Source organism: Nematostella vectensis, chromosome 1, assembly GCF_932526225.1.
Source record: "Nematostella vectensis chromosome 1, jaNemVect1.1, whole genome shotgun sequence".
Taxonomy (NCBI): domain Eukaryota; kingdom Metazoa; phylum Cnidaria; class Anthozoa; order Actiniaria; family Edwardsiidae; genus Nematostella; species Nematostella vectensis.
Window position 1 is genome coordinate 11625306 of NC_064034.1, and position 12177 is coordinate 11637482.

Sequence of the window (12177 nt, forward strand, 5' to 3'; positions counted from 1 at the left end):
TATTATTATTATTATTATTATTATTATTATTATTATTATTATTATTATTATTATTATTATTATTATTATTATTAGACAATTAAAAGCCTACTATAAACACTGACCCCAGACATACGCAGTACCATGACGCTGCTTCTTTAAAACTGCATGGGTGAGTGTAGTTCCAGCAAGAGAGCTAAAACATGCATCCATCTTCCATTAATTACTGGGATACCTGTGGTATCCCAGTCATAAAATGCAACTGTTTTTTTCCGTGGTCCCGGGAAATCTGACATATTGTGCAATACCCCATGAGCCTCTGCGCCACTTCGTGTACCATCTATTTTGTGTCCCCATTTGTCATTACGCTATGGCTGAGCTTACATAAAGTACGTCCCTTCTGCCCTTATAACGTCATCGCTAATTCACTTCAAGACAGGAGACGCGCCATGTTGGATTTGAGATTTCATCCTAGCATTAGCTTATATTTGTGCAGGTAAAAAAGGCAACTTTGGCAATTATATTATTGCAAATGCAATCAAAGCTTTTCTATCTATAATGCTATTGTGGAAATTCATGTCAATTTGAATTTTTACCGCGTATTTCCTTCGTCCATTCATGATACGATTAGTCGAAGACCCGACCCGTAGGGCCGTAGAGAAAGAAACAAGTGTTCGGGAGCTTTCTTCAAGGCCAAAATTTGAGGTGCTTTAGCTTTATACACTCAGGAATGAAGTAAAGTTAATTACATTTATTTCTGTGTGCATTTTGGTGGGAAAACGGCTGATATTGTCAACAAGGGAATGCTGTTGAGACCCAAAATAAATTGTGGCTAATAATCGCGGGTTTATTGGAACAATGAATTAAATAATGATATGTAAGTACTTATTTATTACAATACTTACTGCTACTAAATTTAAAAAAAAGAGTTTTTTTTGTAATATTTCTCATTATTATTGTTCCCCCAATGCTGCTGCTTCCTAAGTGATGCTCATAAATTCGCCATGAATATGCTAATATCTTAAAACATTTTTTGCTTAGTATTCAGATTTTATTACAAACCCTTATAGTTAGAAAATAGCAAGGTCTCCAGTGGGAGACCGGAGTTCCAAGAAAGGAAGAAGCAGCTCCCATTTGTGTCTATATATCTGTCTTCACATCTGTTTCTATATTTTTTTAAATTTCAAAGCAAATACACCCAAGGAATGTTTGGCCATAGCCCCCCTTGTTACATCCATGGTATCCTAGAAGTTAACCAGATAGGCGTAGTCTTTTCTGAAGGAGTAATTCAAACAGCACCAGAAATATAGGGCCAGCTCATTGTCTCACAAGAGTAGCTGTTGGAAAAAAACTTGGTGGACTAAATATATCTTTTGACTTTCCAGATTATTTGATTATTTGTTTGAAAATTGCTATATCCTAAAAACTGTTTTAACCCCCTCCCCCCCAAATGTGCTATCACTTATAACAATTTTTAAACACATTTTCTCTGACAATGCTCTGCTGTGGATTATATCTCTTTCTATGTAGTTTATGTGTATGCTCTCTACACTGCTGTGATAGCATTTGGTAGAAATTTACACTGTAAAAGATAAGACAATCAGTAAGTGTTATGATATGGCATTTATAATATAACTCAAGATTTTACAAATGTTTTTAGTATATTCAGGCGGTATTATTATGGCCAAAAATATTGTCATACATATACACAGGTAGCCCATCAGGTATCCCAGTCAACCCTGCACACAGGGTCTTGTTTATTATTATGGGAAAGAAGATCAGTTCATGGATAAGACATAAACAATTACAAAGAATTAAGTGATTTTATTCCATGTTTTTGTTTTGTTAGAGTTTGAAAATCTCATCTATTTCTGATTATTGACAAGCCATGAATACTGTAGACTGTATTTGGAAAAGAATGGTTCTATATCCCAGAACAACAATGATAAATCTAAATCTAAACTGGATGATTATTAAGTTCACCAGAGGCAGATTTACATCCCAAAACAAATTACTCCTAGATAACACTGACCAAAATCATTCAACTTAGCAGTGACTAAAAAATTAAGTAATGCTTTAATAATGAGTGATAATTTTGTAACGTTTTGTATATGTCATGACAGTCCTCATCTTCACCCAACTGCAGTGATGCCTTGAAGGGATCTGCTAAAATGCTACTGTTTCCTGTTGGCTGATAGTAACATCATGAACAATTTATTACTGCAACACTTTTGGAGTGCAGCAGCATATGGCTAGGATGTTTTGCAACAAGTTCAAAATACAATGCACATATTTTTTTAAGAAATCAGATTTTAGCATGCACAGTTGTCTTGCTTTGGTTTAGTGTCGCCAGAGAGTTTGATTTGATCTGGGAAATCATTGTATAATTCAACATCAGTCTCCTGGGCCAAAGCATTCTTTGCTATAGTCTGGAACGCTTGTTCAACATTGATGGCCTCCTTGGCACTGGTCTCAAAGTATGGAATATCATTTTTGGAGTGGCACCAGGCCTGAGCTCTCTTTGCCGAGACCTATAAAGGAGAAAGTTGTTAAACATCAACACCAGTAAATTATTAGATAATACAATTACAATAAAATTGCAATTACACCAATCACAAAGTGACTTTTCATTTTTTTTACTCAAAAAGGGGGCTGGATATCCACCCAATCTACCCCACTGTATCCGCCCCTGCCAGTGGTGCGAGGCACAGGCACTACAGAGCAACGCTATGCCAATTGCACCACCTAGGCCTCCTCTTGAGATAAACTGTAAAAATAGATCTACTTACTGCTCTGTTTTCTAAGTCAATCTTGTTGCCCAGAACAACAAATGGAAAATTCTCAGGATCCCTTGGACTGGCCTGGATCAAGAACTCATCTCTCCAGCTGTCCAAAGTCTTGAATGAGTTTGGCTGTGTTACATCAAAAACAAGCACACAACAGTCTGCTCCTCTGTAGAATGCCACGCCTAAACTCTGAAACCTTTCTTGTCCGGCAGTGTCCCAAATCTGTAAGAAAAACATTTCATATCAACAGACTGCAGTAATATTAAACAGAGATAGGGTGGGTTTTGGTGGGTGTGTTTTGTTGGGTTTTGACCTCAAGAGCTAAGAGACTTTACAGGGACTTTTGGGACTTTACAGAGCAAATCACAAATGTTTAGAATGCACACATCCAAACAAGGATTATTATCGCAAGTTGCAATGTAAAATACTTTACTTTAATGCATCAAATCAAGCTACTATTTACACTAACTTTTTTTTTGTCAAGAAAATAGCTGATGTTCTGATCAAAGTTAGGAAAAATAGAAACAAGCTGGCCATAAGTGAGCACAATTAATTAATGGAAAAGTATTTGCAAATAGAAATAAAGGCATTATTGCATTTTGTCTGAAGATGTTAGGGTCAATCAAATGTTGCAAAATAGTTCATCAAAATCAAAGCCATGTTGAAACTCACCTGCATAGTGACAAGTCTGTCATCTACCATTACTTCTTTGGTCAAGAAATCTGCACCAATGGTAGCCTTGTACTGATTGCTGAACTTCTTGTTCACATACTGGTTCATAAGTGATGTCTTACCCACTCTGAGAAAGGAAACATAATAATGACAAATGAGTAGGAGAGTAGAACCTGGAGTACTTGACAAATCTAGTCTAGAATCCTATACACTTTTTTCCATGAAAAGCTAAGAAAGCTGCCACCATGTGTGCCACTGAGGTACTTGGAATTGACCCTTACCAGCTAGGGCCAGACCCTTCATCAACCCTTAAATTGTGCTACCATACAAATGATGAGAAATAATAGCATAACCACATTTATTTTAGTATTGATTATGGGATAAAAGCTGATACATACCCACTGTCCCCGAGGATAATAACTTTTAACAAAACTTTCTTCCTTGATGCCATTATTGAAATTATTCCTGCAATCAGAGAGAATGTAATAGTTATGAAGATACTGAAAGGACTGATTCATATAAATTCAGCAATGCCTTTTTTAAGGTTATGGGGTGCCTTCAGCCCGTGGGATACCGAAAAACCCAAAGTGTCGAGGAAAAATGTTGATACACACATCAGATTTGATTGAATATGCTCCTGTTATATATGAAAGCTTAATAAATGTTGGATACGATAATTCTATTTGTGGCTAGGTTTTATGAAATGGGCTATTTTTAACGGGGTTTAATCATGCGCTCCTTTTCAGCCAATCACATCCCTTAAAATCCTCATGTGTCTTAACTATCAGGCAGATCTTTACTTTTTATGGTTTATGTCAATCACCACGCTTTTAAGGTGGTACGAAAGGCAAACAAGGCGAATATGTACTCAAATTACCCTAAATTCCAAATTACATTTATGAGGCTGCTTTTGCATAAAAATGGTCAAAACTTTTACAACAAACAGATACATTATCCGACTTTGTGACAAAATTGTCATTTTAGTCACATCTAAAAGAAATTTAAAGGGATTCAGCTAATTACCACAGGCTGTCAATTAAGCCGAAAATGCCTATTTTCGCTCTACAGCGAACATGTTTCAATGTAACCCAATATAAATTCAGTATATAATAACTAAGGATAAAATAAAACTTTTCATCAGAGTGTGCCAAAAAAATTGAAATACGAGAAATTAGTTGCGAAAAATCAGAATTCAAGTTTTGCTGGAGATTATTCCGCGATGAAAAATAAATGGATGGCGCTCTCTGATGAAAAGTTTCTAAATTATGTCTAGTTTCTAGATTGCCAAGTTTCAGTTTGATCGAATAAATCCTGATACAGATAGAACGTATTTTGTGAGTCTATATGTCTTTGTCTTGAGTTGAATCCAGGCAATTTAGCACACTCAAACGCTTGTGATGTTTACATCTTGTCAAACCTGAGCCTGCTGTAAAACAGCGGGAAAACATTCCAAATACATGCTTTATAAAGCTAAAATGACCATATATGAAGCTGTATTTTTCCCACGAAACCAATCACATGCAGTTCTTGGGGCGCTGCATACCAACTGTCACAGAGAAAAATAGAGTCCAGCGCTTGGGTCATGACCCGGAAAGCTTTATTGCCTCGCAGATTTGTTCGAATGCAGTTTCTTCTAGCAAAATGTGAAACGAAATTTGTTTGAAATTAATTTATACTCCCCAGATAAAGAAAGTTCTAAGAGAAAAGGGAAGGATCGAGAAGATCAAACGCACTGTTTTTTTGCGCAAGTGGCGTGTGGCACAGCAGTAATATGTGAAATTGAAGAGTTTCTGATGACCAAACTTCAATCATTTCCTGGGAATCATGACTTTGGAAAGGAGATCTGGTCAAGATGTGTCAAACTAGCTGCATGGGTCCACTTTGATGGCCATTGTTTTCGAAGCTTGAGTAAAAAAAATATTGGTGCGAAACTTTTCTTCGCAACGCAACTTTGATTTAGAATATATTGAAAACGAAATGCACTAAGATGAAAAAGCACTAAGAAAAGCACTGCAATCGACTGTTAAAATTTAAAGGCTAGTTGTCTTTCCTTTCGTACAGCCTTAATATATTTTTCTAAATTCCTATGCAAATATGAGAGGTTTAAAAAATTTCCAGGTAACACAACACAGAAGGACATAAAATATGATCTGCTCAAAACCTCTCAAAAGCTGCATTTGGTATCATTCTTGAAAAAATAAACTAGCACTGTGCCAAATTGTGCAGTAATAGCTTTTATACTATATGCACATTATGCACTATTTGCATTACAGTTTTCAGAAATATGCGTGAAGCTGAGAAAAGCCAGTTAAAAGTGCCTAGCTTTTCTGGGTTGATTGCAGGCAGTTATTCCGGGTGCCTCTAACACTTGCTCCAGTTTTCGCATGTTCTTTGCTAGAATAAAGGTAATGTAGTAGGGAATTTAAAGATAATTTTTTTATATAGAATTTTCACTTCAAGGACTTTAATGGTTGCTAAAATTGAATTTAAACTAAAAACAAACATAGCTTTCTCCATTATATACTTTTCCCATTTTTGCATGAATAGGAATTTACTTATGTTGTTTTGTTGTTGTATAAATCAATTAGCAAAACTAGACTTTCTATTTTTAGATCATGAATAGCTTTCGGTGTTCGAGGAAATAAATCGAAGTGGAGCGGAAAAAAACAATAAAGAAAACGTCCAGAAACTCATTTTAATCTAGGAAAAAACCATGTCAAACAGCTAATTTTTCAAGCAGTATTTAACAGCATGGAAAACATAACATGTACGCAATAAAATTTTGTAATTTATAGCATTTTGACTTTGTTTCGACTGCCCGAGTTATCAAATTGCAGAGATGCAATTTTCAATAAGACATGAGTGGGAACAATTTGTACTTGAAGGTTCTGAGAATTATACTACTTCTGACAACTACTATACAACTATAAACAAGAGAAGTATTCTATTGTAGCTTCTATAGTCGAGACTCTAAACTTGCACTATCAAAAGCAATAAGGAGACGTTAGGGAAAAAAGGAAAAATAGGGCATTGCGAAACCAAAAAGCAATATGAAAACTCGGATCGGCAAGACATAATTCTCGTAAGAACGACGCAGATTCATTCATTCGATATCAAGAACATAGGAGAGAAATGAGAAGTTAACGTATTGTGGTTAGATTGGCGAAGTTTGGAGATATTTAGAGGTTAAACAAGATCCGCTGTTTGTGCATCTTGCAACTCGAGTAATTTAGGAATGACTAAACTAAGTTCGGTCAACATGGTCGAATCGCAGCGCAAATGCCTCTAATATAGCGTAAAAGATGTAAAAATAAGTTATGCAGGATAATATTTTTATGTACTCACCGCCTTTAACGCAACGGAGGAAAGATAAAGGTCCAAAATCCAATACTAGTGGCGTCTTAGCCAAGGGGGACAAAATGGCCGAGGAGTTTGCCTTTGAGGTCTCGTGACTCGGAATTCGAGATTGCGTCACATACCACAGGGAACCCGAAGGAAACAGACAAAATAATATTATAATCTTTTTTACTAAAACCAATAAGAAAAATACAAAACTCTCTTACGCTTTTCAATATAAGTTCTTGTAAAGTCTTGAAGCTATTTTGATATGATTCCCTCTAACAAGGGAAACTGAGTTTCTTGATAAGGTCGTCGACGCGTTGCCGGAAAACTTCCGAATGTCCGACGGAAACTAACCGAGTTTTTCACGTTTTCAGTAAAGATCAGAATCAACCATGCCGCCGAAATTCACAAAAAAAACTATCGGAAAAGGCTCCAGTTGGGGAATAACATCATTCATAATGGACTTTTATAGAGACCCTACAAAATGGTAAGCCTATACGCTCAAAGTCTATCGAATAAATTATATTTTAGTGGAAAACTGTAAAAGGCCGTGCAAAAGGTTGCTGGGATTGTGCAACATACAGCGTAATACGATCGAAAAACAATTTACACACTTGTCAGGCGTCACGAACTTCTATTGACAATGACTTAATGTACCATGTACGTGCGTTTATAGGGGTACAACTAATGGAAATGTTTTTTTTATATGGTTTTCAAGTAAAATGGTCGACGATGCTTTACTATAAACACATTTTCAGTCCTATACCCCCTCATCACTGCTTAGTTACCTCACAAGGGGGGTGTGTGTGTGTGGGGGGGGGGGGGGGGGGGTGACTGGTTCCAAATGGTCACGGACCAATCAAGGGGGGGGGGGGGTATAGGGGCATGCCCAATAGAAAATTTATGAAATTACATGTTTGAAACATGCAATCTGCCGAATTTTTAGGAACGCATTTGGCATTTTAGGGATTTATATAGTAAAATTATAACTTCAAGGTTAAGTTTTACCGGTGCTGTATTACTTATGGTCATTTAAAACTGAGTGACTTCATTCATCGATTAGTCAGATAATCAATACACTATTCCTACCTAAATCAACCAAATTTGTGTTCTTGAAAGTGTGGCGAGGCAAGTACCAGTTATTCTCTTCGAAAACCCCTTGGCAATAGCCAAATGGTTTGATTGTAATATATAAAAAAACAACCTCTCCTTGCATTTTAACGTAGCTTGTGCCACAGACAGCAACTCGTATCAATAATTGACTCCATGACCTCTCAATTCTAAGCAATTTTACGGTGCATTATCCCATCTAGTTGCTGATCTATTGGCACTTCTCCTCTTTGCATGTTTCTCCTCCATTAGAGGCACCGAAAATTCGTGTACTTGTCAATTTTGCTTGTGTGGTATCTTATGCTAATTTCGAAAGTACAAGAGGTGATTTTACCAGCCTATTTACCTTACTGAAATAACAGCCAAAAATCTTCCCAATTAAAACACAGGGCAAACAGAAATGCCATTACTAAGAATACACTGTCCGGGGGTTTTGCTAAAAACATTATGTATTTCACTTACCTAAGTATTACACTTACTTATTAAGTATTACACTTACTTAAGGCGACCACTTTCCATTGCAAAAGCTCATAGAGAATTCGGAAGAGCTATCGTCCGGTCGCCACAATTTCATCATTAATTCCTACTTCTCGGGATCAATTCGATCAAATTCTAACTATAATCAAAAGGATAAACACTCCTCCTTTCGGCAGACAGGCTCTCCACGAGAAACGTCTGCATTTTGTGAAGCCATGCTTCGCTTTTCAAGATTTCGGTTCGAGAGATGTGTACAAGAGATCATACACTAAAGCAAGCAAAGACCTACTTTCTCAGGGGTAGTATTGGTATTTTATTGTCAACTGATTCCAAAGTGATTCATACGTTATAGCAACCAATCAAAACAGAGTTTGAGTGATTCTGCGTGGACTGTAGCCAATCGGTGAAGAGCTTGAGTAGTTCCAGAACACGCGCAGAATTTTTATACACGTGCAAAATTTTTAAATGGGTCCCCTCCCCTCATTCACCATCAGGAGCAATATTTCCCGTGGGGGGAAATGCTGTCCAAGCGCTAAAGGAAATAACAGCGAAACAACCCAAGGAAGCAGGTCTAATAGTGTTTAAATAAAAGACAACAGATGATGTTTATTTTTATTGAACGTTCTAAAATTAGACTTTTTTTTATTGTATCAAATTGTTATTTGTAGTGCATGCGTTTATAGGGGTACAACTAATCGAAATGTTTTTTATATGGTTTTCAAGTAAAATGGTCGATGCTTTACTATAAACACATTTTCAGTCCTATACCCCCTCATCACTGCTTAGTTACCTCACAAGGTGGGGGGACTTCTGTTCAGAATAATAATGTTCTGGATAAGATATCTGCCAAAAGACATACTCCACTAAGGACGATAACTCTGAATTTTAGACCCATTCAAGGGACTTGCAATTAAAGAGATCCAATCACACACCTTCAGCCTTTAATACATATTGTTTGTATTTAATTAAACAAATATGCCACAAGACAAAACTACAAACCTGTCAACTCTCCCGCATTAGGCGTGAGTCTCAAGATTTTGGACCCCTGTCTCGCTCTCCTGCGTTGAGCACCAAATCTCCTAGTTTTTAGCGATTGTTATCGCTACCGAAAAATTATTCTATAGAAAACCGTCATTTTGCCTATTTTCTATTAAAATATTTGAAACAGTAATTCCCTTGCACAGCGCCTGGTGAGATCTATAAGTGGATTTTTTCGCAAGAGCTTTCTATACGGCAAACTCCTGCAAGGTTAAACCCACCCCTTCCCCCCCAAACAAAGTATAACCCTCCCCCCCAAAAATTCTCAAGCCTTTAGATTTTCGGAGGCTGACAGGTATGAAACCAGCACCAGGACAACCAAACCAACCATAAGACACACAGCTGTAGCAAGCCTCAAAATATTGGGGGGTGGGGTAGAGGGCACATGCCCTGCTATGGCCCTGAGACAAATCCTGAAATCATTTTTTTTATATAAAAAGACAATTATATTTGTGTGTGTCCAAGTGGTTTAGGGAAACTTATCCCATAACAGTAACTGAGCTTACAAACATATTTAGACCTAATGTCATAATGTGTGTAGCTGCAGTGTTAATCAACCACACTCAACCCCCGCCCCCTTTGCCATTGATTCTTGATCAATTTTATATAATGAAGTTTTTGGTAATTATTTTTTTATATTTTTTTGCTCTCTCTTTAGGCAATTGGTGAAGCACACAGGGATTTTTATTTTTGCAGTTATGGCTGTTAGGGAATTTTCAGACATTGACCTGATGGCTCCACCTCAACCCCAATAAGAGGTACAGTACCGTATTTCCCGACGTAAAATGCGCACCTGCATATAATCCGCACCCCAATTTTCAGGGCATTTTTCTAAAAAAATTATTGAAAAACCTGATAAAATACACACCCCAATAGAAAAAAAAAAACAGAAAATGAGAAACAACCATAAAAGAAACAGAAGTATCAAGATGAGATAAATGTTCTGATTTACAATTCATTTTATTTATAGAAACTAAAGATATTCTGCATTTGGAATACCTTTTACTATGTTATTTTTAATGATTTTATTTCTGTTTCTAACATAATGGGATCGCCAAATTATCTGATTGATTTCTGCTTTTTATCATACAGAGAAAAATGGGTTCTGCGTATAATGCACTCCTGTATGTACAGTGGGACCTTTATAACAATATTCATTGTATAAAGATCAACATACCCAATTTTGGCAGCATTGAAATAAAATGTATAATGAAAAATTATTGATGTAATAATTTTCGTATTTTATATTTTTTATATTTGGTGTAACAATATTCTTGGTAAAACAGATACAGAATTTTATGCACCAAGTGTAAAAATCTTGATATGATAATAAAAGTGCACGCACAACCATGCCTATCGTGCCTAGAACTGTGCCTAGAACGTGCCTAGAATTCTCATATAGGAGTTCTGAAATCAACAAGTTTTAAGCCTCCTACCATTTTATTGATTCCACTCTTCAGACTCTTCCCTGCATGTTTACCATTTAATTAGAAATTCCAGTACGTCTGGTTGTTTTGTAAATGGTACATATTCCTCCAACTGGAAAACTTCCGGAAAATCTAGAGTTGCTTGAGAGGTAGTCCACTTTCACCATGGATACCAGAAATTCCGGAAAATTGTACCATTTGCAGTTTTCCATAGATATTTGACCGAGACCCCAAAAGTAGAATTTCTGGGTACAGAACCAAACGGTACATAAATCACCCCAGAAATTCTGGAATATAGGAAAAACTGGGATCTCATTCCAGAATTTCCGATTAAATGGTAAACAACCCCTGTTGCATGGTGACCCATTTTGGTGGTGACCCCCTTTTGGATTGTGTGGATTCAACCCTGTAAATTTTGTCATTAGGAGGTACAAATAATTTTTGTTTAGTTGTTTTTGGAGTGTCATATTACTGCAACAGGTGTTTTTTTTTTATCTTAGTTTGCTAAGTATTTGTCTGTGCAAATAGTAAATGTTAATTCTTGAGTAAATTATTGACACTATACACACAGTAATGGCCTATGATGAATAGATTATACTCTAGTTATCTAAATTTTCCACAATATGGTAGTTTCAGTAGAGAATAAGGTGCTCTTGGCTATATGGCCCTTGGGGCATGGTTAAGGTTTATGAATAACTAATTTTGTTTTCATAATTTATCCACCCTTTAGACTTTGACAAGAATCATTAGGCCCTCTTGGCTGCAGTTCTATCTATTGAATGCTGGAGAGCCAGAAAACATAGATGACGAAATAAATTTAAAGAGCACAAGAATACTTTTAAAATTGAAAAGTGTTGATGTTGAATGGGGAAGTGTTGAAAGATTTTTTTTAAAAGAAAACTGCATGGTTGTATATGTTTTTTTTTTCTGTTTTGATCCGCAACTTGTTGTAGAAATGATGTCAATATTGTTCAATATTTGTATTAAAGAGTTCCCTGCAGGAAGTGCTTTATGATCTAATAAATGCCCCCTATCTAAAGAACGCCTCTTACCTAATGAACACCCACCCTAAGCTTACAAGTTTGTATTGAATGCCCTTCTCTAATAAACGCCCCCCAACCACCCCACCCTCTCTACCAGCTCAAAAACAAACGACATAGGAATTCCAGTAATATAAATCAAATTCAATTGCTTCTACTGGGTGAGACTTGCTGTCAAGAATAGCTTGCCACGCTGTTATCAGAACCCCACTGCACTTGGGTTTGTCTGAGTTCTGCCAGACGTCAAGCGAATGCAGACCCCTAAACCGCATCCTGACCGTCATGTACTGTGCGCTTATTCAACCT

The 12177-nt window shown here is 36.6% G+C and overlaps 1 protein-coding gene and 1 long non-coding RNA gene across 2 annotated transcripts; one reads left to right on the forward strand and one right to left on the reverse strand.

Moving 5' to 3' along the window:
• Nucleotides 1-1788: 1788 nt before the first annotated feature.
• Nucleotides 1789-6910, reverse strand: LOC5517451 (ras-related protein Rab-7a). Its single transcript, XM_001637345.3, has 5 exons — nt 6783-6910; nt 3836-3902; nt 3438-3564; nt 2769-2987; nt 1789-2510 (listed from the first exon to the last, which is right to left on the reverse strand). Exons 2-5 carry the CDS (start codon nt 3886-3888, stop codon nt 2292-2294), a joined length of 618 nt encoding a protein of 205 aa, XP_001637395.1. The 5' UTR covers nt 3889-3902; nt 6783-6910; the 3' UTR covers nt 1789-2291.
• A 198-nt stretch (nt 6911-7108) lies between these two features.
• Nucleotides 7109-11831, forward strand: LOC125570142. The gene is made up of 3 exons (XR_007312524.1): nt 7109-7266; nt 10063-10162; nt 11562-11831. It is a non-coding gene; the product is annotated as an uncharacterized LOC125570142 (long non-coding RNA).
• The last annotated feature ends 346 nt before the right edge of the window (nt 11832-12177 follow it).